Source organism: Emys orbicularis, chromosome 1 (genome assembly GCF_028017835.1).
Source record: "Emys orbicularis isolate rEmyOrb1 chromosome 1, rEmyOrb1.hap1, whole genome shotgun sequence".
Taxonomy (NCBI): Eukaryota; Metazoa; Chordata; order Testudines; family Emydidae; genus Emys; species Emys orbicularis.
Genome location: NC_088683.1, coordinates 153,266,211 through 153,292,890, shown reverse-complemented (window position 1 = coordinate 153,292,890; position 26,680 = coordinate 153,266,211). Strand labels below are relative to the sequence as shown.

The 26,680-nt window shown below is 48.0% G+C and overlaps 1 protein-coding gene across 1 annotated transcript in view; it reads right to left on the bottom strand.

The window, feature by feature from the left end:
* KPNA1 (karyopherin subunit alpha 1) overlaps positions 1–26,680 on the bottom strand; it is a 146,184-nt gene that overhangs the window by 57,651 nt on the left and 61,853 nt on the right. The window contains exon 7 of the mRNA XM_065403407.1: positions 10,122–10,210. Coding sequence (XP_065259479.1) covers positions 10,122–10,210 — 89 coding nt within the window. The remainder of the gene's footprint in view (positions 1–10,121; positions 10,211–26,680) is intronic.

Sequence of the window (26,680 nt, the reverse complement as noted above, 5' to 3'; positions counted from 1 at the left end):
CTAACGGTTAATTACTCTCACTGTTAAAAATTTACACCTTATTTCCAGTCTGAATTTGTCTAGCTTCACCTTCCAGACACTGGATCATGTTATATCTTTCTCTGCTAGACTGGAGAGATCATTATTAAATATCTGTTCCGCATGTAGATATATAGTCTGTAAGTATGTCATCCCCTTAACCTTCTCTTTCTTAAGCAAAATAGATTGAGTTCTTTCAGTCTATCATATAAGGAAAGTTTTTTAATCCTTTAATCGGTCTCGTGGATCTTCACTACACTTTGCTATATTAAAACGTATACTACATGTGCCCAGTTTACCAAGTGATCCAGTTTGCTCTGAATCATTGATCTGTCCTCTTCATTATTTTCCATTCCCCCAGTTTTGGGTCATCTACAAACTTTATCAGTGATGATTTTATGTTTTCTTCCAGGTCATTGACAAAACATGTTAAATAGCATAGGGCCAAGAACTGATTCTGGTGGGACTCCATTGGAAACATCTGCTTGATGACCCCCCATTTATAATTACATTTTGAGAGTTGGACGGTGAGATAATGTCTTTTACTGGACTAACTTCCATTGGTGAAAGAGACCAATGTGGCTACAACACTGCAAACATTTTGAGATCTATCAGTTAGCCAGTTTTTAATCCATTTAATGTGTGCCATGTTAATTTTATACTGTTCAAGATTTTTAATCAAAATGTAAAATGGTTCCAAGTCAAAAGCCTTACAGAAGTTTAAGTACATTACATCAACACTATTATCTTTATCAAGCAATTTTGTAATCTCATCCAAAAAAGATATCAAGTTAGTTTGAAAAGATCTATTTCCCATAAACCCATGCTGATTTGCATTACATCACCTGCCATTAATTCCTTATTAATCAAGTTCCTTATTGGCCACTCCATTATCTTGCTCAGGATAGAATCATAGAAGATTAGGGTTGGAAGAGACCTCAGGAGATCATCTAGTCCAACCCCCCTACAAAAAAAGTGTCCAACCTGTATGCTTGCATCAGGGAACAATACATGTTAAAGGTGTGGATCTGTCCTACACAACTCTGATATGGGAATGTTATCTACACAGGCCATACAGGCTGCCTGAGCCTGTAGAAGGAGGTTTAACCTGTTCAGGTGGATCTTTCTTAGACAAAACAATGACAGTCCAATACACTTGGACAGTCTAAGACAACAGAAGTTATCCCTTAACCCTTTCAACAAAACCCACAAAGTCTAGGTGTACATCTGAATAACTTAGTCCTAGGCAAGTAAAATTCATGACATCCTACATGTGAAATTTTGCCTGGGGGTGGAATGTAGTTTGGAGAAGAAAACCAGGAGTGAATCAACTGACTGATGTGGAAGTCGGAAACCACCTTAGGCAGCAACTTCAGGTGAGGCCTGAGACTGTGACTTTGTTTTCATGAAAGATAGTGTACAGAGGACCCATCATGAGGCCCTGAATCTCTATCCTGCTAAAGGTCATCAACAGGTGGTAAACGGAACATGTAGCCAGTGGCTCAAAAGGTAGGACCTATCAGTTCAGTGAACACCAGGAGAGAGGGAGAATGGTTCTTGGGCTAGCAGGAAAACACATGAGCCCCTGAAGGAATCTCGTCACTGCAGGCTGCAAGACAACAGTGTAGGTTTGTATAGAAGGATGATTTACAGATATCGCTGTGAAGTATCAAACTAAGGACCTGGTCCGATTGTTTTGGAGAAACTAAATAGTCTAGAATAGCGGGAATCAGGGCTGCTACAAGCAAAAGCTGGCAGTGCATTGCCTAGAGAAAATCTCTCCACTTGGCTCTAAATGTCAGTCTGGTCGAAGGCTTCTTGCTTAGGAGCAAGAGGTCTTGAACCTCAGCAGAGCAGCTTCTTTCTGTAGATGTCAGTCAGCCAGAATTCAGGCTGGCAGGTGCAAAGGACATCAGATCTGGTTGCAGAATCTGTCAGCTATTCTGCAAGACCAGATCTGGTTGGACCAGCAAGGTGACGAGTCATTGTACTGACAGGTTCACAAGGGACTAGTACCAAAACTGTCTGGCCCATACTGGGGTTATCATACCTCACTCCATATCCTGCTTCGGTTTTCTTAAGACCCAGCGTACTATGGGTATCCTTGAAAAGGTGTACATCAGAGCAGGAGGCCATGGATAAGAAAGGTATCTGAGAAGGAGCCCAAGCTCATGCAACATCTGAAACACAACACTTCTTGTTGTGATTGGCCAAAAACAGGTCCTCATGCGGGAACTGCCATTTGCTACTAACTCTTAGAGGACTCAGAGTAGCAGCCATGTTAGTCTGTATCCGAAAAAAGAACAGGAGTACTTGTGGCACCTTAGAGACTAACAAATTTATTAGAGCATAAGCTTTCGTGGGCTACAGCCCACTTCTTCGGATGCATATAGAATGGAACATATATTGAGGAGATATATATACACACACAGAGAGCATGAACAGGTGGGAGATGTCTTACCAACTCTGAGAGGCCAATTAAGTAAGTGAAAAAAAACTTTTGAAGTGATAATCAAGATAGCCCAGTACAGACAGTTTGATAAGAAGTGTGAGAGTACTTACAAGGGGAGATAGATTCAATGTTTGTAATGGCTCAGCCATTCCCAGTCCTTATTCAATCCTAAATTGATTGTATCTAGTTTGCATATCAATTCCAGCTGTCTAACACCACATTCTACAGGCCATTATCCTCTGATCCCACTGAGGATTACCTAAAGTAATCCTCTGAAGTGAGTCAGTCACTTGCTGGGGGGTAGAGGGAAATTTTCCCCAAGCTAGCCAGTCTTCTAAGTAGGGATTCACCTGGATTCCTTCTCTTTTTAGATGGGTGTCCGCCACAATTATGACATTGGTGAACACCTGTGGAGCCATGGAGACACCAAACAGTAGGATTCTGTTGGTAGTCTGATGTCCCTGTGAGAAACTTCAGATACTTACTGTCCCTGGATGTGTTGAGATGTAAAAGTAGGCAGGGTCTGAAGATGAAGAGCCAGGAACCAGACAATGGAATCCAGGGAGGGGATCCTATTCAGAAGGGTATCCAAGAAATGAGGGATGCAGGTATTAAGACAACTGAGACAGAGGATGGATCTCCAACCTCTTTTCTCCTTTGAGATGAGAAGGTTACTTAACTGTAGCTGGAGGTTCTTCAAGATGTGTGGTCCCTATCTGTATTCCACTGAGGGTTTGTGTGTGCGTGCCATGTGTCCAGAGCTGGATAATTTGAAAGTAGTAGTAGTAGTATCCATTGGTCTACGCATGCATCCTAGCTTTGTCTCATGGTTTTGTCCAAGGTGGACAAACTGCATCTCCAGTTCCTTCTCCACCACAAATTGAACAGATCCAAAGCAGAGGGGAAGGAGGATGGGAAATGGAATATAGATATGAACCACACATCTCAAAGAACCTCCAGTTACGTGTAAGTAACCTCCTCTTCTTCGAATGATAGTCCCTATTGTATTCCTCTGAGGACGATTAACAAGCAGTACCTAATTTGGAGGAAGGTGTGAGGAAGAGGATGGAATGGTTGAGCAGAGGGCAGCTGCACCGAATGAGGCATGTTGCAGAGTCCTGCACCAAGGTGTAGTGAAGGTATGAATTGAACCTTGTCCTATATGTCTGGAAGCGGCACATTGTGGAAAGTGACCACAGTCAACATCTGGGCTCTTGTGGAATGGGCTCTTACCCCAAGGAGTGGAGGCGGTCCCGACAACTGATAGCATAGTGTAATGCACCCTGAAGCCCACTTGGAGAGTCTCTGTGTGGAGATGGCCTGCCCCTTAATCCTCTCAGTGATAAACAATCTAGGGAACTTCCTGATTGGTCTCATCCTTTGCAGGTAGAAGGCCAAGGCCCTGTGGATGTCGAGGAAGTGAAGGCTCAGCTCCTCTGCTGAGGCAGAAGGCTTTGGAAAAGAAAAAGATGTTACTCACCTTCTTGTAACTGTTGTTCTTTGAGAAGTGTTGTTCACGTCCATTCCAATTAGTTGTGCGCGTGCCACGTGCACGGTCATCGGAAACTTTTTTCCTTACCAGCTCCCATCGGGTTGGCCAGGGAGCCCCCTGGAGTGCCGCGCTCAATATATGACCCTGCCGACCCGACTCCCCTTCAGTTCCTTCTTGCAGGCTACTCCGACAGAGGGGAAGGAGGGTGGGTATTGGAATGGATGTGAACAAGACCTCTCGAAGAACAAGTTACAAGAAGGTAAGTAACAGTCTTTTCTTCTTTGAGTGATTGTTCATGTAGATTCCAATTAGGTGACTCCCAAGCTCTCCCACGGGGGTGGGGTCGGAGTTAAGGAATCACCACTAGAGCACTGCTCTACTGAGAGCTGCATCGTCTCTAGCATGCTGCGTGATGGCATAGTGGGTGGCAAAGGTGTGCGCTGACAACCAGGTCGCCGCTCTGCAGATCTCTTGGATGGGCATCTGGGCCAGGAAAGTGGTGGAAGAGGCCTGAGCCCTTGTCGAGTGGGCCGTTATAGCCGGGGCTGGAACCTATGCAAGGTCATAGCAGGTACGGGTACAGTCCATAATCCAGGAAGAGATGCGCTGTGAGGAGACCGGAAGTCCCTTCATCTGGTCCGCTACAAACAGCTGGTTTAACTTCCTGAACGGCTTTGTGCGCTCAATGTAGAACGCTAACGCCTTCCGCACATCTAATAAGTGAAACTTCTGCTCCTGTGTGTTGGCGTGCAGCTTGGGGTAGAAAAATGTCCTGGCTGAGGTGGAATTGGGCAGGAAAGCTGGGCATGGCCTGAGTTGTATCTTGTCCTTGTGGAAGAATGTGTGGGGGGGATCGTAGGTTAATGCTTTTAGCTCCGATACCCTCCTGGCCGATGTTATTACAACCAGAAAGACTACCTTCCATGAGAGATACAGAAGGGAACATGTAGCAAGCAGCTCGAATGGGGCTCCCATAAGTTTAGCTAGAACCAGATTGAGGTCCCAAGTCGGTACCGGTGGCCAAGACTGAGGGTATAAGCGTTCCAGGCCCTTAAGGAAATGGCCCACCATAGGACTGGCGAAGACTAAACGTCCCAACTTTCCGGGGTGGAACGCTGAGATGGTCACAAGGTGCACCTTGATAGACTATCCAGCCAGGCCTTGCAGCTTCAGGTATAGGAGGTAGTCCAAGATGAATGGTATAGATGACTGGAGTGGAGATACTCGACTAAGATTACACCAGCACGAAAACCATTTCCATTTGGCCAGGTAGGTGGCCCTGGTGGAAGGTTTTCTGCTACCAAGGAGCACCTCCCTCACCTAGTCCGTGCACTGGAGCTCCCTTGCATTTAACCATGAAGCTTCCAGGCTGTGAGGTGCAGGGACTGGAGGTCTGGGTGAAGCAGGTGGCCGTGGTCCTGCGTAATCAGATTGGGAAGGAGCAGCAGTGCAATGGGGGTGCTGACTGACAGCTCCAGAAGTGTGGTGTACCAATGTTGGCAGGGACAAGCCGGAGTGAGCAGAATTACCTCTGCCTTGTCCCTGTGGATCTTGAGGAGAACCCGGTGGACGAGTGGTATCGGAGGGAAGGCATATAGTAGATGGTTCCCCCAGTGCATCATGAACGCATGAGAGATTGATCCCGGGCCGTGTTTTTGGAAGGAGCAAAATGTTGGACACTTCCTGTTGCTCATTGTGGTGAATAGATCTACCTGGGGAAACACCCACCATTGGAAGATGGAGTGGATGATGTCTGTCAGGATAAACCACTCGTAACTGCGGAACAACCTGCTGAGGTGGTGTGCAAGCTCGTTGCATGCTCCTGGGATATAGGACGCCTCTTGACAGACAGGGGAGGAGCAGGCTCCGCCCTGCTTGGTTTATGTAGAACATGGTGGTGGTGTTGTTGGTCATCGCTGCCATGCAGTGACCTTGCAATACTGTAAGGAAGGTCTGGCAGGCTAGTCTTACCGCCCGGAGTTCCTTTATGTTGATGTGGAGCAAGATCTCGGACTGCGACCACATGCCCTGAGTCTGTAAGCGTCCTAGATGTGCCCCCCAACCGAGGTCTGACGTGTCCATTACTAAGGTCATGGACGGTTGAGGGGTGGTGAATGGGACTCCTTCACAGACCATGCAAGGGTCCAACCACCATCCTAGGGTGTCTAGGACTCGTGGTGGTACTGTTACTACTGAGTCTAGACTGTTCCGACCCGGGTGATAGACTGTAGCAAGCCAAGCCTGGCATGGTCTAAGCCTCATCCTGGCATGCCGCACCACATAGGCGCATGCCGCCATGTGTCCCAAAAGGCTGAGGCATGTCCTTGCGTTGGTGGGGTATTGTCTGAATGACGTGTGACAGTGTTTGGAATCTGGGTTGTGGCAGGATGGATCTTGCTTGAACCGAGTCCAACACTGCCCCAATGAATTCTATTCATTGGGTGGGTGACAGAGTTGTTTTATCCACATTGAGGAGGAGAGACAGCCTCTGGAAGGTGTCTCTGACTAACAGGACATAGGACTGCACCTGCTCCCTGGAGCGGCCTTGCAGGAGCCAATCGTCTAAGTAGAGGTACACTTGTAGGCTGTTTCAGAGAAAGCCTGAGACGACTGACATACACTTGGTGAACATTCAGAGGGCTGTTGATAACCTGAATAGAAGCACTGTGAACTGATAATGTACGCGGTTGACAACGAACCTCAGGAAGCGTCTGTGCGGCGGCCAGATGGCTATGTGGAAGTACACGTCTTTCATGTTGAGGGCAGCGTACCAGTCCACCGGATCCAGAGAAGGGATAATTGGGCTCAGGGAGATCATGCGGAACTTCAACTTTACCATGAACTGATTGAGTCCTTGCAGGTCTAAGATGGGTCAGAGACCCCCCCTTTGCCTTGGAGATTAGGAAATAATGGTAATAGAATCCCTTCCCCCTTAGCTCCTTAGGAACCTCCTCCACCGCTCCTATGGTGAGGAGCGTGTACACCTCCTGGATAAGGAGTTGCTCGTGAGACGGGTCCCTGAAGAGGGACGAGGGAGGGGAGGAGCAGAATTGGAGAGAATACCCCACTTCTACCGAATGAAGAACCCAGCAGTCCGATGTTATAGGGGACCATGCACAGTAGAAGTGGGATAGACGGCTCAAAAAATGGGGGGGGAGGAGGGGGAAGGATCCGTAACCGTGGCTGGTACACCATCTTCTGGCGTCCCTTCAAAACTCTTGCTTGGGTCCCCGACGATGGCTTGGTTGGGCCCTGCCCTTGGCCTGAGGGAGGGTTGGAAGGCCTATGCCTGCAATTCCTGCCCCTCTGGTGGTAATTATCCTGCCTTGGGCAGGGTTGGGATTGCCTCTGCTGTTGCACCAGCTGAGGCTTGAAGGGCTTTCTCTGGGTAGCAGGTGTGTGCATCCCCAGAGACTTCATGGTTCCCCTGGAATCCTCAAAGCTGTGGAGCCTTGAATCAGTTTGGACAGAAAACAGTCCTGCACCCTCAAAGGGAAGGTCCTGCAGGGTCTGCTGAACTTCCAGGGGAAGCCCGGACGCTTGGAGCCAAGCTGTTCTCCTCATGACCACCCCCGGTGCGATGGTACGTGCCACGGAGTCAGCCGAGTTGAGTGAGGCTTACAGGGATGTCCTAGCAACTGCCTTCCCCTCCTCGACCAGAGCTGAGAATCATAGAAGATTAGGGTTGGAAGAGGCCTCAGGAGGTCATCTAGTCCAACCCCCTGCTCAAAGCAGGACCAACAGCAACTAATTCATCCCAGCCAGAGCTTTGTCAAGCCGGGCCTTAAAAACCTCTAGGGATAGAGATTCCACCACCTCCCTAGGTAAAGCATTCCAGTGCTTCACCACCCTCCTAGTGAAATAGTGTTTCCTAATATCCAACCTAGACCTCCCCCCACTGCAACTTGAGACCATTGCTCCTTGTTCTGTCAACTGCCACCACTGAGAACAGCCGAGCTCCATCCACTTTGGAACCCCGCTTCAGGTAGTTGAAGGCTGCTATCAAATCCCTCCCTCACTCTTCTCTTCTGCAGACTAAACAAGCCCAATTCCCTCAGCCTCTCCTTGTAAGTTATGTGCCCCAGCTCCCTGATCATTTTCGTTTCATTTCATTCCGTGTCGAGAACTCAGACTTTGACTCTGTGGGAAGTAACTCCTTATATTTTGACATGGAATCCCACGAGTTAAAATTATACCGGCTGAAGTTGAAGCCCCTGCCACTGCCTCATCAGGCAATGATGAAGAAAAGGCCAGTGGAGGCATAGGGTCATCATGGCCCACCATGTGCTCAGGTTGGTCCTGGGCAGCATTGGTGCCAAGTGGCTCAGCGTGATCCGATGGGACCTTAGATGTGGATGGATCTGGGGCCGGTTCCAATGTGCCCTCTGTAGTATGCGGGGGCGATCTGGATAGAGCCACCTCTGTGGTACGAGAGGTGGTTCTGTCTGCTGTGACCATGCCCGGTGATGCCCCGATGTAACGGACCTAGAAACCCTAGAAGGCGTACCCTGGGCCTGATGATAAGCCCAGGGGGTCCAGAAGGGCCACTGTGCAGCAGGCGGCCATTGAGGCTGCCAGGACGAAGGAGCATGTCTCCCGCTCTTGTCCATGAGTAGCAGGAGCCGTCCTCAGAGTCAGAGGGCGATGATCACGGCGGTGCCGAGGATCCCTGCGCCGGTGGTCGGTGCCGAGAGTAGGAAATTCGAGATTGGTGCTGTGACGACCATGTAGATGAACAGTGCCTGATTTCCCGCGACTTAGACCAGTGCCGCAAGTCCGGTGCCGGAGAGCAGCTCCTATGTTCCGGTGCCGTATCACGGTGCCGGGCGATAGAAGGCGATCGTGACCAGTGCTGATTCCCCGGTGCCGGAGTTCGCGAGCAACACACTCCCTGCATCTTGCTGTCATGTACTGGGCCCAGTGCCGGGGGTGAAGTAGACTGTGAACAGTGCCGGTCTGGAGAGGAAGGTGGCCTCATCATTCCCGGTTTGCCTCTAGATGGCACACGTGTAGGAGGTGCCGGAGGCTTGTCTCTGACAGCAGGGGGCTGGGGCAGAGTACTTTCTATGAGATCCCTTGCCACCTCACAAGTATCTGGAGTGGAGGGGGCTTCTAAGCAGTAGAGGCAGCGTTGGTGCTTGTCACTGACCGAGAATGAATACGGGCAGGAGGTGCAGAGCTTGAATCCTGATGTCTTAGGCATAATCCAGTACCCATGTGTGGGTATGTACTACCCAAACCAAAGACTCCAACAGCGCTGAGAAGAAGGTTGGTGCTATGGATCTTTGTGTGAGGGCATTCAGTGCCATGACTCCTGGTGCCAAAATGCTTGGTACCAGCATGACTGGTGCAGAAGATGACATCTTCCTAGAAGTACTGGATGAAGTGCTGTTCTTGGATTGAGAAGAGACAGTCTGTACTGACTTGGATTTCAGTACCATAGCACTGGTATGGGACTCCACCTTAAGACTTTGAGAGGGGTGAGTCTAGTAGAGGCATTCTGTCCCCTCTCTGAAGAGGGAGATCGGAAAAAGCTTCAACTGGTAGAAAATACAGCAGCATGTGGGTAGAAAATACAAGGGGGAAAGGATAGCTCAGTGGTTTGAGCATTGGCCTGCTAAACCCAGGGTTGTGAGTTCAATCCTTGAGGGGGCCACTTAGGGATCTGGGGCAAAATCAGTACTTGGTCCTGCTAGTGAAGGCAGGGGGCTGGATATATATAGGTATATCTCTGGTCTCTGCACTGGCTGCCCATCAAATACAATTCAGTTCCAAATCTCATTCCTGCAATCCACTGTAATAAGAACTGCTGACCAACAGACAAGACACACAAGAACATTCACAGAAGCTGGACCTACCCTCTGGTACCAAGATGGATAAAAAAAAATTTTTTTTAAATAAAAATCTGATTTTTTACTTAAATGAAATGGTTTTATTTAAATAATTTTTTTCTTTAAAAATAAACCTATATAGAATTAAACTTTAAATTATGTCTACCTATATCAAGGTCTAAACTTACTATGTGTAACTGCAAGGTTACACATACCACATATTATATATAATTGTCAGGGTTGTCCTGTCATGTCTGGCCATTGTAGGTCCTTCAGTACTATTGCCAGTATCTTGAACAAGATACAAAGTAAATCAAAACAGACTTACTGCAATAGAGTGGGTAGGATTTGGCAGTCCAACACATAGTCTCTGCACATGGTACTGTCTCCAGCAATATTGCCAAGTGCCCATACTGCCTGTGAAGAAAGAACAAACAAAACACCCTGCTTTTATTTTTTTGACTCAAGCAAGGTTTTCCTTTATAGTGTATGTGTAGGAATAAGAGATATTCTGTGCTAATGCTGACATCCTAGCTAACTTACAGAGGGAAAATATATTCCAGTTGTGAGGTATGGATATACAGCCAGGCTCACTAACTGGCTCATCTGGAAATACCAACAAAGGGATGTTCTCACTAACAAGGGCCAAAACAGTAATAGCATTTCCTGAACGTTACAAGGGGATGCATTCTCTACACAACCATATTAGGAACAGTGGGAGAAAAGAATCAAGACCCAAATGCATAGCCAAATGCATAGCCAAACCAATATTCAGAGACCAAGCCTCAAGAAACTTATAAGTCCCTCGGCATATACTCTTGGAAAGAAAGCCAGGTGAAGCAGAACCCAAATACTGCCTACAAGCTGCACACTGGACATATATGGTAGGAAAATCAGGACAGACTGTCCAACAAGCTCTTAGAATGTACTCGGGACAACTTTTTGTTTCAGAAGGTGGAGGATGTAACTATGGGAGGTGGCTATTTTAGATTTGATTCTGACTTATAGGGAGGGAACTCTTGCGAATCTGAAAGTGGAAGGCAACTTGGGTGAAAGTGACAATGAAATTATAGAGGTCCTGATTCTAAGGAAAGGCAGGAGTGAGAGCAGCAAAATAAAGACAGACTTCAAAAAAGCAGACGTCAACACACTCAAGGAACTCCTAATTATGATTCCAAGGGAAGGAAATCTTAGGGAAATGGGAGTTCAGGAGAGCTGATAGTTTCTAAAAATACAATATTAAAGGCACAACAGCAAACTAACCTGATCTGGAAGAAAGGTGGGAAGAGAAGTAAGAGACCAATATGGCTGTGTCAGGTACTCTTTTTAAGGAACTAAAAATCAAAAATGAATCATGCAAAAAGTGGAAACAAGACCAAATTGCTAAGGATGAGTATAAAAGAATAGACAAAAACAGAAAGGCAGAAGCACAAAATGAATTACAACTAGCAAGGGATGTAAGAACAGGTTCTATAAATACATTAGAAGTAAGAGAGCAATGTAGGAAAGTGTAGGTCCATTACTTAGAGTAGGAGAACAAATAATGGATGCCAGAGAAGGCTGAAGTGTTCCTTTTACACTTCAAAAGTTAATTGAGACCAGATGCTTAAAATAATATTAACAATAGAGAAAGAACAGAACAGGTTAAAGAATACTTAGATAAGTTAGATGTATTCAAGTTGGCAGGCCCCAATTAAATTCACCCTAGTACTTAAATTAGCCAAAGCAATCTCTGAACCATTAGAGATTATATTTGAAAGTCATGGAGAATGGGTGAGATCCCAGAGGAATGGAGAAAGGACAACATAATACCTATCATCAAAAAAGGCGGAAAAGGGGACCTGAGGAATTATAGACCAGTCAGCCTAACTTGATACCTGAAAAGATCCTTGAACAAATTATTAAACAAACAATTTGTTCAGTCCTGGAGTAATAGCAAATATAGATTTGTCAAGAACAAATCAGACCCAATCTCCTTCTTCGACAGGGTAACCATCCTAGTGGATGGGGGGGGGAGAGACGCAGACATGATATATCTGGAATGTAGTGAGTCTTTTGAAACTCCCATGTGACATCTTCATAAGCAAACTAGGAAATTTGGCCTAGACAAAATGACTAAGGTGGCTGCACAACTCGTTGAAAGGCCATGCCCAAAGAGTGCTTATCAGTGGTTCACTCTGAAGCTAGGTGGATGTATCAAGTGGGGTGCCACAGGGTCTGTTCTAGGTTCAGTACTATTCAATATTTTCATTAATGACTTGGATATTGGAGTGTAGAGTATGCTTATAAAATTTGAGGATGACACCCAAACTGGAAGGAGTTGCAACCACTCTGAAGGACTGCATTAGAATTCAAACTTATCTTGATAAATTGGAGAAATGGTCTGAAATTAATATGTTGAAATTCAATAAAGAGAAGTGCAAAGTATTACACTTAGGAAGAAAAAAAATCAAATGTACTAATACAAACTGGGAAATAACTGGCTAGGCAGTCATACTGAAGAGAAGGATCTGAGTTATAGTTTATCACAAATTGAATATATTTGAACAGTATGAGACTGAGGAGACAAAGGTGAATGTCATTCTTGGATGTGTTAACAAAAATGTTGAAGGGAAGGCAGACGGGGTAATTGTTCTGCTCTACTCGGCACTGAAGAGACCTCAGCTGGAGTACTGTGCCCCAGTTCTGAGTACCGTGCATTAAGAAAAAAGTGAACAAATTAGAGACAGTCCAGAAGAGAACAGAAATGATAAGAGGTTTGGAAAATATGGCTTCTGAGGAAAGTTTGAAAGCACAGGTCACGTTTAGTTTAGAGAAGAAAAGGTGGAGGGGGGCATAGTTTTCAAATACATAAAATGCTATAAAAAGGATGGTTGGTGATCAATGTTCTCCATATCTACCAAGGGTAGGATGAGAAATAATCAGCTTAGTTTGCAGCTAGGAAGATTCAGGATAAATATTAGGAATAATTTATTAATTATATGGATAGTTAAGCACTAGCACAGATTACCTAAGGAAGTTGTGGAATCCCCATCATTGGAGGTTTTTAAGTTTAGACAAACCCCTTTCCGGCATGGTCTAGATATATTTAATCCTGCCTCAGCATGGGTGGGTGGATGGACTAGATGATTTCTTGAGGTCTCTTCCAGCCCTATATTTCTGATTCTGTGTGGTCATTAGCAAATGTCAATAAAGGAGATGTGACTTCTCTGTCCTGAGATGAGACTTCTCTGTCTTTTTTTTTTTTTAAATTTCTTTTGGAATGATGCTATCACAGTTGTGAGGACCACTTGTCTAAATTACAAGCACAATACTGGGTCTCATCCAAGAAAGCTCCCAACTTCATAAACTCATCTAACTGGATACAGTAGCTATTGGGAGGTCTACTTTAATGGACAGGAAGGATAAGGACACCTTTTGCAAGGGTTCAATATGGGTAGGGCTGTAAGAAGCAGAATGTTCTGCATTTGTACAGTGCCTAACACAATGGTTCCAGTGTCCAATCCACGACAGGGGGTCTTAGATGCTGCTGCTATACTAATGAAGAACAACAATGAGGTTCCAATGTTGTGTTCTATGATCTTTTGGGATTGATATAAGGGTTGCTTCTTCAAGAAAAAATTTAACGATGGGATTTGTACCTAACTTCCTTTTCTTGAACATACTGATAATATTACACTGCAAAGACTTGATATTTTGCTTGGAAATGCTTATACATCCAACATTAAGGCTCTCCTCCAGGAATTCACGGCTATGATTCATTTGTTAAATATGGTAGTTTTGGTTCTCTCCATGGACTTTGCTTCGTCCAACAGAATACGTTCTATTTGTTATCTTCTTTTTAGGGTCCATGAGAGTGATAATCACATCATCCAAGTATCCATTTTGAATCATTCTGGTCCTGGATGGAGGACTGGATTTTGCAATAGGAGACCTCTTCTGTGAGACGCATACACTTGAAGGACAGATTCATCAGGTTTGAGAGTCATACCATCTTCATCTAGGAAGGCTGTAACAATATTCCTGCCATCTCTTGTTCCTGTCTTTTCCTCTGCTCCCCACAACCATACAAAAGCTGGATGGCATATAGCAGAGAGATTGCCCAATTTTGCAAGAGGCCATTCTCCACCACACATCCTGGGTCCTGACACAAGGAAAAGCCGCAGGACACATTACTGCTGTTTCCAGATCACCAGCCCATCAAATTGACGAACAATGTATGAGGCCACTTCTGGGTGTTCCACTCTGCTTAATCCAATTTCTGCCATGTAAGTCTTGGTGTTCATCTCCCATGTGATGGGCAGTGCAGATAGAGATAGGAATTTTTGCTCTGTCCAGAACAGAAGAAGTTGATGTGTCAGGACCTTAATAACAAAAGGGGAGGGTGAAAAGTGGGAATATATGAGCATTTGTTTAGCACAAAATAAAGATGTTGAGAACAAAATTAATCAAGAAACCAAAGAATGTGAAGAGAAGAAATTCTTTAATTGCCAATACACCAATGCTAGAAGGATAATAAACTAGAAGAACTGGAAATGTTCACTTATGAACATTAAATTTAATCTAGTTGGTATTACTGAAACCTGGTAGGAGGATTCACACATTAGGATATTATTTAGGAAGGATCGAGTGGTCAAAATTGGAAGCGGGAGTGGCACTCTATGCCAAAAATGGCAGTACCTGTTTCTAAGTCACTGACAACTCAGAAGATGATGGTCTTCAATGTTTATGAATCAGTGTTTTAACAGATAAAGTTCAAGATGGTGTACCAGTAGGTGTCACCTATAGGCCACCAAATCACACTAGAGAATAGGGTAACCAGCTCCTTAAACTACTATATAATGTGTAGGAAAATGGGGGACTTCAGTTGAAATGGCATATGCTGGAGGTCTCATGCTCTCAGTACTGAAGGGTCCTTGAAATTTCTAAACATTACAGACAACAGTTTTCTAAGTCAAGAAGTGTTGCATCCAGCAAGGGGATTTCTATATTAGATGCCATCTTGACAGATAAGGAGGAATTCATCGCAGTACTAAAAATTAGTGGTAGTAGTGCAAGTGACCATGACTTGATCATATTTGTTATGTGCAAACAGAATAAAGTCCAAACCAGTACAGTAATATACAAACTTAGTGTTTTTTAAAGGGCCAATTTTACAAAGCTGAAAACAATTGAGCCAAATGAGTTGGGAGAAAGAATTGAAACAGAAAAAAGTGAATGATAATTGGGAACTGTTTAAGAACAGTTTTACTAGATGCCCCAAAAGCCAATCCCAAAATTGAAGAAGGCCAGAGTGGTTACAAAAAAGAAAACCTGACTTTTATATATAAAAGATATATATAAAAATAAAAAATGGAATGAAGGGGAAGTTGATAGCAATGAATATAAATCAGAGGGATCGTAGAAATTGGTAATGGAAGCAAAAGGACACAGGGAGAAATATATGACCAGCAGGATTAAGCACAGTAAGGCATTTAAGTGTATTACATTAATAGATTCTAAGGTCAGTAGGAACCACTATGATCATCTCTTCTGACGTTCTGCATAACACTGGCCATAGAACTGCCGCAAAATAATTCCTGTTTACACTAGTGCATATCTTTTAGCAAAACATCCAATCGTCATTAAAAAATTGCCAGCGATGAAGAATCTACCACAACCCTTAAATTTCTATATTGTTCCAATGATTAACTATCCTCACTGTGGAACAAAAGGAATCCCAACAATGGTACTGGTCTATTACTAGATGGAAACAATAGACACTTCTGTTCTGTATTTAGGAAAAAAACAGATAGTCATATCAGATTATGATGATTAAATACTTTCCATTCCCACAGTAACTCAGAAGGAAGTGAAACAGCAGCTACTAAAGCTAGATGTTTTTAAATCAGCAAGTCTGGATAACTTATGTTGAAAAGTTTTAAGAGTTACCAAAGAGCTCTCTGGACCATGGATGTTGATTTTCATTAAATTTTGGAATACTGGGGAAATTCCAAAGGACTAGAAGAATGCTAATATTGTGCCAATATTTAACAATGGAAAACAGGCCTGCCTATAATTACACAGGTTGTCCTGCCACTATAGTTAATGTTGCATCATGATTTCTGTTTAAAGGTTGCCCTTTCTAAGTCCTCTAATTGACATGCTTGGTCGGTTTCCTTTGAATTTTGGTGTGCCTCAGGCAAGTGAAGGGTAGGGTTAGTGACCCAAATTTGGGGTCATTTGAGTTTGGGGTTGCAGAGATATACGGCCCCCCTCTCCCCCAGCCATTTTCCAAAAGTTTCTATGTGGGGTTTTTTGTGCAGAGGTAGAGATCCAACTATTAATGTGATGCAGGTCAAAATGGTCTCAAACCTGTTGAGGTTTACCCAAGATAATACATGGCGCCTGCTAAATCTTTGGGGGACCCACACTGAGAATGGTGTTTAAGAAAATGTCCATTTTCACAGTGTACATGTGCTAATACAGAAAAACAGCTAGAGCGTTTCCATTCCTGCCATTTTATATGCTTTAAAGGTGATTCTTGTAAGTGCTCTAAAATCCGAACAGTTACGCAGATTGTTCTGAAATTTGGTGTTCCTCACAAGTGTGGGGTAGCATAAGTGATCTAAATCTGGGGTCATTTGACCATGGATTACAGCTCCTCCCCCCTAAAACCGGTTTCCTTCCGCTCCCTTGTACTGTTAAACTGATAGGTATTAATGATTGGATGAATTACTGATCTCATTGAGATGGATGGCTGTGAACTCTCCTTTCAATTAACATAACTAAGAATAAGTTAATTACAAGCCCCCACCTAAAACAAAAGGAGTTTTGGACTAAGTGGCTGGAGGTTGTCACAATTTATGAGTCATGTGTGTGTCAATTTTATTTTGCACAGGGATGAAATCCAAGTATTTGGGGAAATAATTAAGACATGTGAATGCTTCCTGGGAAGGGAGAGGTACTGGGGGAAGTGGATTTGGGGCTGCAGCAAGATAAGGGACGTTTATGGAGACGGAGATAAATGGGGATGCGGTGGTAGGGAAGGGGAGAGAGGCTGGGGTCTTAGGTGAGGGAGGCTTGTCACCCCCAGCTCTGCCAGTGCACCCCAGCCCCCTGAATTCCACAGCTCTTCCAATGCACCCTAATCACCCTGCATCCCCACCTTCCTGTACCCCATATCTGTCAGTGCATCCGAAATCCCCGGCAGCCCCAGTGCTGCCAGTACATCCCAATTCATACACAAACCCTGCACACATGCACCAATTCACTTAGACTGTGAGCTCTTTGGGGCTGAGATGTCTCTGCTATTATTACAGTGTCACAGCTGCACCACTATAGGTAAGGTTCCATCACAACTGCTGTCTCTAGGTCGACCTAAGTCCTCAGACTGACATGCTGTGTCAGATTCTTTTGAAATTTGGTGCGCCTCAGGAGGGTGTAGGTAGGGTAGGCTTTGGGCCATTTGAGCTAGGATCTGCAGAGATACAAGACATGTTATGTATATAACTATAGATGTAACTCATGTTGCTTGCTACAAGTTGTCTGTTATAAATCTCCCCCCCCCCCCCCCACACACACCCCTTTTCTCCTTTAATAGTGACAGATAGAACCCTGTAGGTGAGAGTAAATGGGTTGCAAAGGAAGAAAATATTCTTTCTACACTGGCAGAAGAAACTACTGCTGTTAAAAGTGAGATTATCACTTCAACAGTCTCTCTGAATCCAAGTGCTTAAGTGACTTCCACCAGTTCACTGGTGTGACTCTCTTTAAAACATCATCAGGAAACCTATATTTCTTAAATGGTTCTTATTCCTAAACTGGGTCTCTTTTATGGCCTGCTGCCATTATAAGTTTTCCCTTCTAGTGAGAGAATGGTATGGTAGATCTGAAATCAATGAAGGCTACATTCAGAAAGACCTCAAGACTTCTGGAATATACTGCTCAAACAGTTTCACTTTTGTTTCTACTGCCTGTCCCTCCCTTCTCACATTTATCTCCAGACTTCTTCTCCTTGTCCAGATCTATTCCACCCACAACAATCTTCTATTCATGGAACTTTTTGAAATTTTGCACTTTTAGAGAGAGGTAAGAGATTGACTCTGTGTACACAAATTTGCAGAGGGACAATAGGGTTGAGGTCTGTTATCTCTCACCTCTATATATTATTTATTTATTTAAAAACATTTTTGCTGTTAACAAGCATGTTATCTCTGGAGACACAAATCCACAGTTTGAGAACTGCAAAACTAAGCATCTCTGATGTTCTCTTCTAAACTGAGCACTTCTACCCATTGGGTAGATAGAAAGATTAACCTAAATAATCTCTACAGAAGCCCCTGGAACCCCATAAGATTGGGTCCCTATTCCATGAACTATTGGAACTCATTTACAAAACTTTTCTTAAACATTACATGAATATATTCTCATACTATAGAATTAGAATTGATAATCCCTATTCCATAATGAGATATCTTTGAGCTATAATGTGTCTTAGTTTTTCCCTCAAAAAGCATTTATCAAAAAAATCCGATTTTTTTTTTGGTAGTATGTCATCTCTGTGCAGAACATTGAATCGAGCAAAACTCAAACTTCTGAAAACCAGGAAATGCACAGTTAAGATTGCCTATGCAAACTTAACACTGCCCTTTCAGCAATGCCAAAATAAGCGCTCTTAACATATATGCCTTTACTCTGCCAACCCCATAGTTGCTGAAATGTTGTTTTAGTTAAAAAAACAATTTAAATGTCTGTCTGGTGATGTTCTCCTCCTAACACAGCATGGCAAGAAAATCCTCCAAATATTAATGATTAGCGAATTGGAGATAGTTCACCTCCCAATGACTTCATAAATATCTGCTTCAATTACCTTTTGTAAATGAAATAACCAAACAATGATTCATTTTCTGGTATAGCTGTAAAACTAATCTGAAAAGTTTCCAAAATAAATCACTTTAAAAATGTATAGTGTGTACCTTCTAAAAATGAAACCTACATCTACTTCTGAGTTGTGAAGAATATGTATTAAGGTTATAACAACCAACAAGCATGCACTTTTATGTAGAAATCCATGATTAAATCTAGTCTTCCTGACTAGTGATTTAAATCATGATTTAAATCAAATACACCCTGGTATCCATGCTGCAGTTTTTTTAAGGCAGCTGACTTGGTACCACACAGCATTCTGATTAAAAAACTAGAACAATACAAAGTCAGTGTGGATGAAAACTAGCTAACTGATAGGTTTCAAAGTGTAACTGTAACTGGGAAATCATCTAGAAGCACATGTGCTTTTTAGTGGGGTCGCTCAGAGATCGGCTCTTCATTCTACACTATTTAACAATCAATGATTTGGAAGAGTGATGCTGTAGCCAAAAAGGCAAATACAATGCTTGGATGGATAAATAGATGACTGTTGAGTAGAAAGATTATATTACTTCTGTATTTGGCACTAGTGCAGCTGTTACTGGAATATGGTGTCCAGTTTTTGGTTGGTAGTTTCCTTAGTGTGTGTGTGTGGGGTGGTTGTTTAGGGGTTGTTGTTTTTTAAGTAAACTGAACCCCACCACCACCACCACCACCAAAAGTTCCACTATGCTGAAACAATGATTTCTGCACAGGTCATCAGCAGGGTTAGGACCTGTAGACCCACAGCACAGATCTGTATCATTTGAGCCAACAGAATAAGTGGTAACACTAGTAGGCTGTTCTCACCAGCCACAAGAGACGGATATGAGAGGCTTTACCAAAGGGTCTCACAGATACCTGCTAATAACATAATATAACATAAGCTCCATCCCCTGTCGTTCAGTTCCAGAATGGAAAGAGGTAAATAGTGATGTCCCCCAGGGATCTGTACTGGGACCTGTGCTGTTCAACATACTCATAAATGATCTGGAAAAAGGGGTAAATAGTGAGGTGGCAAAGTTTGCAAATGATGTAAAATTTCTCAAGATAGTTAAATCCAAAGCAGACTGTGAAGAGTTACAAAGGGATTTCACAAAACTGCATGACTGAACAACAAAATGGTAGATGAAATTCAATGTTGATAAATGCAAAATAATGCACATTGGAAAACATAATCCCAACTGTACATACAAAGTGATGGGGTCTAAATTAGCTATTACCACTCAAAAAAAGAGATGTTGCCGTCATTGTGGATAATTCTCTGAAAACATCCATTCAACGTGCAGTGGCATTCAAAAAAAAAACAATGTTAGAACCATTAGGAAAGGGATAGATAATAAGACAAAAAATATTATAATGACACTATATAAATCCATGGTACACCCACATCTTGAATACTGCGTGCAGTTCTCGTTACCTCATCTCAAAAAAAGATACATTAAAATTGGGAAAAGTACAAAGAAGAGGAACAAAAATGATTAAGGGTACGGAACAGCTTCCGTATGAGGAGAGATTAAATAGATTGAGACCGTTCAATTTATAGAAGAGATTATTAAGGGGGATATGATAGAGTTTATACAATTATGAACGGTGTGGAGAAAGTGAATAGGGAAATGTTATTTACCCCTTCATGTAACACACGAACCAGGGGTCATCCAATGAAATTAATAAGTAGCAGTGTAGTAGGGTTGCGCCGGGGCTCTACCCTCCGGGACGGAGGGGCGCCACACCGGCTCACTAAAGCACAGACAGTCAAAGCTCAGGCCCCTTTACGCAGGGGCTGGGCGACCCACAGTTCAGGGAGCTCAGGCCCTCAGGCAGGGCTGAGTAAACACTCAGCTAGCTCAGGCCCTTTTGTGCAGGGGCTGAGTAACAGTCAACAGTTTAAGCAGGTCCAGGCCCTGGATCAGGGCAGGGCATAAACAGTCACAGCTCAGGCCCTTTGGGGCAGGGCTGAGCAATAATCAACAGTTCAGGGAGCTCAGGCCCTTTCGTATAGGGGCTGAGCAACAATATAATAGTTGGGGAGGCCCAGGCCCTGAATCAGGGCGGGGCACCAACAGTCACAGCTCAGGCCCTTGGATGCAGGGGGCTGAGCAGACAAGCAACAGTTAGGTAGCTCAGGCCCTCTGGTGCAGGGGCTGAGCGACAATCAGTTGGGGTACGTCCAGGCTCCTACCTGAGCGTTGGGTGAGGGGGAAGCCTGCCACCGTGAGCGGGGGTGGCAGGGGGGAACGCAGGCCCACCCACTCCACTGCGTTCCAGCCCGGGGCCCTAGCAGCGGTTACTGCCGCTGCTGGTCAGTGGGGTATCCTGACCGAAACACACTGACATTGGCTCACATGCGTCTGCAGCCTGACCGGGGTTGGCTACCCCCGGGCTACTTCCGTGTTCCCCCTCGGGGCCTACCTCGTTGGCGACACCGGATTCGGGCCAGTCCAACAGCATCGGTTCCTCTGGTCCGGGGCTTAGGGGCCGGTCCGGCAGCTCTCCAGCAGGGTAGCTGGCACGGGGCAGGCTTGGCCAGTCCTCCTCGGGGTATCGGGCCCGGGGCAGGCTTGGCCAGTCCTCCTCGGGGTAGCTGGTCCGGGGCAGGCTTGGCCAGTCCTCCTCGGGGTAGCTGGCGAGAGGTAGGCTCGACCGGCGCGGTGGGTTAGCAGTTGGCTCGCAGCCTGCGGCTGTTTCCCAAACGGGAGCTCGGCCTGGGACGTCTGCTCTCTCTGCCGCCCTGGGCTCCACTGAGATCTGCTGGCGGGCTTTTATACTTCCGGGTCGGGGCCGTGACCTCGGAGGGGCGGGCACCGGACCCGGTGGCTCCGCCCACATTGGGGTTATGGGAAGTTCGGCCCTATGTGGGACGGAGGGGCGCCACACCGGCTCACTACATACCCCCCCCCCTCGGGGCCGGACCCGTCTAACTCTCCCATGCGGGACAGAAAGTCCGCGTTCGCGTGGTCCTTACCGGCCCTATGGCGGATGGTATAAGCATAGGGCTGTAACGCCAGGTACCACCGCGTTTACTGCATATTATTGTTCTTCATTCGGGCCAACCACCGAAACGCGGCATGGTCCGCGACTAGTATGAAGGGGGCCCCTAGGATGTAATAACGTAGGGTGTCACAGGCCCATTTTACCGCCAGGGCCTCCTTCTCTATTACCGTGTAGTGTCTTTCTCGCGGGAATAATTTTCGGCTGAGATATATAACGGGGTGCTCCTCCCCATCCACCTCCTGAGACAGGACCGCTCCTAGTCCTACCTCCGAGGCGTCGGTCTGGAGGATGAACCCTCGGTCAAAGTCGGGGCTGTACAGGACGGGTTCGCGGCAGAGACAGTCTTTGAGGGCCCGGAAGGCGCTGTCACACTCCGGGGTCCATTCCACCCGTCTGGGACTGGTTTTGGTGAGGAGCTCTGTTAAGGGGGCCGCAATGGAGGCAAAATCGGGGATAAACCTCCGGTAATAGCCCGCCAGTCCCAGAAATTGGCATACATGGTGCTTCGTCGTGGGTGGTGGGCATGCTGCTAGGGCTTGAACCTTCCCGACAAGCGGCTTCACTTGTCCTCCTCCAATCGTGTCCTCCTTGGGGTAGCTGGTCTCCTGCCACCCGATACGGCATTTCTTTGGGTTGGCGGTTAACCCGGCAGCTCTTAGGGACCTCAGGACAGCCGCTACCCGCTCCAGGTGGCTCTCCCAGCGGTCACTATAAATGACTACATCGTCCAGGTATGCGGCCGCGTATTCCCGATGAGGAAGCAGGAGGCGGTCCATGAGTCGCTGGAACGTCGCAGGGGCACCATGGAGACCGAAGGGCATCCGGGTGAACTGGTAGAGGCCCGTGGCGGTGGCAAAAGCAGTTTTCTACTGTGACGTGGGGTCAAGGGGAATCTGCCAATACCCTTTGCATAGATCCAGGGTCGTGAGGAAGCGGGCCTTGCCTAACCGGTCCAGCAGCTCATCTACCCGGGGCATGGGGTAGGCATCGAACTTCGAGATGGAATTAACCCGGCGGAAATCGATGCAAAAGCGCTGTGTGCCGTCCGGTTTGGGAACCAGGACTACTGGGCTGCGCCACTCGCTCTGGGACGGTTCAATGACGCCCAGCTCTAGCATCGCTCGTACTTCCTCCTCGACGACCTGCCGCATACGATAGGGAAGGGGTCTCGTTGACTCTCGGATCACTACCCCCGGCTCCGTCTGAATGTTATGGTACACGAGGGTCGTGTAGCCTGGCTGGTTGGTCAACGTCCCGCGGAACGCCCGCAGGAGGCACTCAGTCTGTTTCCGCTGCTCCACAGTCAAGGACTCTCCGAGCTGCGGCGCGCCGACGTCCTCGGCCGGTGTAACCCGAGGCCCTAACTCGGGCTCGGGTGGACAGGGATTAATCAGGAGGCCTTCCCGTTCCCTCCAGGGTTTCAAGAGGTTGACGTGATACCGCTGGACTTTTTTTCGGCGGTCGGGCTGGTTGATCTCATAGGTGACCGGCCCAACCTTCCGGATCACCGCATATGGCCCCTGCCACCGCGCCAATAGTTTGGACTCACTGGAGGGTAAGAGAAGGAGAACCGGTCGCCCGGCTGGAACTCGCGGACTCGGGCCTCTCGGTTATATGTTTGGGCCTGGGCTTCCTGTGCGGCCTTCAGATTCTCTCGAGCGAGAGTTCCAGCTTGTGCTAGGCGTTCCTGCAGCTGGAGGACATATTGGAGAAGGCCCTGAGTGGGTGACGGGGCTTGTTCCCAGGTCTCTCTCATGAGATCCAGCAGTCCCCTCGGCCGACGGCCGTATAACAGCTCGAAGGGAGAGAATTTGGTGGATGCTTGGGGTACCTCACGGACGGCCAGGAGCAATGGCGGGATCAACTGGTCCCATCGGCGCAGGTCCTCAGGGGAGAACTTGCGCAGCATGTCCTTCAGGGTGCGGTTGAACCGCTCAACTAGGCCATCGGTTTGCGGGTGGTATAAAGAGGTGCACAGCTGTTTAATCCCAAGGAGCCGGCAGACCTGTCGTAGTAACCGGGAGGTGAAATTGGTGCCCTGGTCGGTGAGGATCTCCCGGGGCAAGCCCACGCGGGCAAAGACATTGACGAGTTCGTCGGCAATGGCCCTTGCGGTAATACTCCGGAGCGGGACGGCCTCAGGAAAACGGGTCGCGTAGTCCACTATGACCAGGATATACAAAAACCCGGCCCGGCTCCTCGGGAGGGGTCCCACCAAGTCCATGGCCACCCGCTCGAACGGGGTCTCCATAATGGGCATAGGGACTAGTGGGACCGGGGCCGTCCGTGGGGGAGCAGCCAGCTGGCACTCCGGACAGGAGGTACAATAGTTTCGCATCTCTTGGTGCACTCCCGGCCAGAAGAACCGGGACAGAATCCGTGCGAGGGTTTTCTCTTGACCCAGATGCCCGGCCGCGGGGACGTCGTGGGCGAGCTTCATCACCGCTCGATGGTGGCACCGGGGCACCATCAGTTGCCTCTGGACCTCCCCGGTGCGGGAATCTCGGTCGACCCGATAGAGGCGGTCACGTCGTAGTTCGAACCGGGGCCATCCCTTGGCCCGGGCGGGATCAATCAGCGCATCGTCTACTGCGGTCAACTGTTCATAGGCCCTGCTCAGGGTGGGATCCTCCCTCTGATCTCGGCAGAAGTCCGTAGCGATCTGAGGGTCATCTGCCGGTATTAGTGGGAGGTCTTTAGGCTCTCCTTCCTGGCTCCGATGTCCCGTCTCGTCAGTCTCCTCCAGGGGGTTCTCGCGGCAATCCCCTTCCAAGGCGGGAGTGATATCGGGAGTCTCCTGCGCATGGGAGCCTAGGATGCTGGGGAACTCTGGCCAGTCTCGCCCCAAGATTACAGGGTAAGCAAGTCGCGGGGCCAGGCCCACCACCATGGTCCGCGTGACCCCGTCAACGGTCAGTGGGACTCGGGCACTGGCATAAGGGCGAACGTCCCCATGGATGCATTGCAGGAGGATGTTCCCCAGCTGGGGGTCTTCGGGGAAGCCCAGGCTTTGGCGGACTAGGGTCTGTCCACAGCCCGAGTCAACCAGGGCTCAGGTCTGGCAATCTCCAACAACGACGGGCACGGTGACCTTGGCGGCCTGCGGGGGTCGGGCACGGTTCTCCCCGGCGCACACGTGCCCAAAGCTGCAGTCCATCTCAGTGCAGTCGCGTTGGAGATGCCCACGCTTCCCACAGGAGAAACAGGGTCCGATTTCTGGTCGCCCGGGTCGGGCTGAGCCCCGCACTTGGTGCCTAGGGGGACTCCGTGGGCCACGGCCAGTCTCGCTCTCGGGTCCCACGGGAGCAGGCCGAGGGGACCCCTCGGGACGTTTATACCGGGGCTCCTGACCCCCCGGGGGATTCCGTGGTTCGATTCGTGGGTTCGTCCATCTCTCAGGGTTGGGGCAATCGAGCCCTGGAGGGTGGCCCCGCATACCCGGCCCCACCGGGGTTTCTGCCGCCAGGAAGTCCTCCATGAGGGTGACGGCAGCTGCTACAGTTGGAGGCCGGTGGCGGAGGACCCAAGCCCTCCCCCGGGACGGCAGGATATGAATGAACTGTTCCAAGAGAATTTGCTCGGTGAGCTCCTCGGGGCTCCGCCTCTCGGGTTGTAGCCACCGCTGGCACAGGTCCCTCAACTCCTGGGCCACCAACCGAGGCCGGGCCACTGGGGTGTAGGACAGAGCCCGGAACCGCTGCCGGAAGGTTTCGGGGCTAATGTCTAAGGCGTCTAATATCGCCGCCTTTACCCGGACATAGTCTCGCGCCTCCTCCGTGGACAATCCCCGGTAGACGGTTTGTGCCGTCCCCGTCAGGTATGGGGCCAGGAGGGTAGCCCACTGGTCCGGCGCCCACCCGGCAATGTGTGCGACTCTTTCGAAAGTCACTAGGAAGGCCTCAGGGTCATCCTGTGGTCCCATCTTAGTCAGCCTCACCGGCAGGGTGGAACGGAGAGCCCCGTCCGGGTCTCCTAGCTGGGGCCCCGCGGGCCGGGGCAGAGCGGCCGCCAACTGCTGTAGACACTGCTGCTGGAATTCCCGTTTTTTCACCGTCAGGTCCTGTATTAGCTGCTGCTGCTGGGCTCCCAGCTGCTGGACGAGCTGCTGCTGCTGTTGGAGTTGGGCGGCCTGCTGCTGCTGTTGCTGCTGAAGCTGGGCCGCCTGCTGTTGCTCCTGGCTCTCCGTCAGGAGCGTGAAAAGCTTCGTTAAATCCATGTCTCCTGTGGGGGACCGCTCCCCCCCGGACCCGTTCTCACAGGGGTCTAGGGCTCGTGCCCACATTCTGGGCAAGAAATCCCCGCTTCTGGTACTACGTGTAGTAGGGTTGCGCCGGGGCTCTACCCTCCGGGACGGAGGGGCACCACACCGGCTCACTAAAGCACAGACAGTCAAAGCTCAGGCCCCTTTACGCAGGGGCTGGGCGACCCACAGTTCAGGGAGCTCAGGCCCTCAGGCAGGGCTGAGTAAACACTCAGCTAGCTCAGGCCCTTTTGTGCAGGGGCTGAGTAACAGTCAACAGTTTAAGCAGGCCCAGGCCCTGGATCAGGGTGGGGCATAAACAGTCACAGCTCAGGCCCTTTGGGGCAGGGCTGAGCAATAATCAACAGTTCAGGGAGCTCAGGCCCTTTGGTATAGGGGCTGAGCAACAATATAACAGTTGGGGAGGCCCAGGCCCTGAATCAGGGCGGGGCACCAACAGTCACAGCTCAGGCCCTTGGATGCAGGGGGCTGAGCAGACAAGCAACAGTTAGGTAGCTCAGGCCCTCTGGTGCAGGGGCTGAGCGACAATCAGTTGGGGTACGTCCAGGCTCCTACCTAAGCGTTGGGTGAGGGGGAAGCCTGCCACCGTGAGCGGGGGTGGCAGGGGGGAACGCAGGCCCACCCACTCCACTGCGTTCCTGCCCGGGGCCCTAGCAGCGGTTACTGCCGCTGCTGGTCAGTGGAGTATCCTGACCGAAACACACTGACATTGGCTCACATGCGTCTGCAGCCTGACCGGGGTCGGC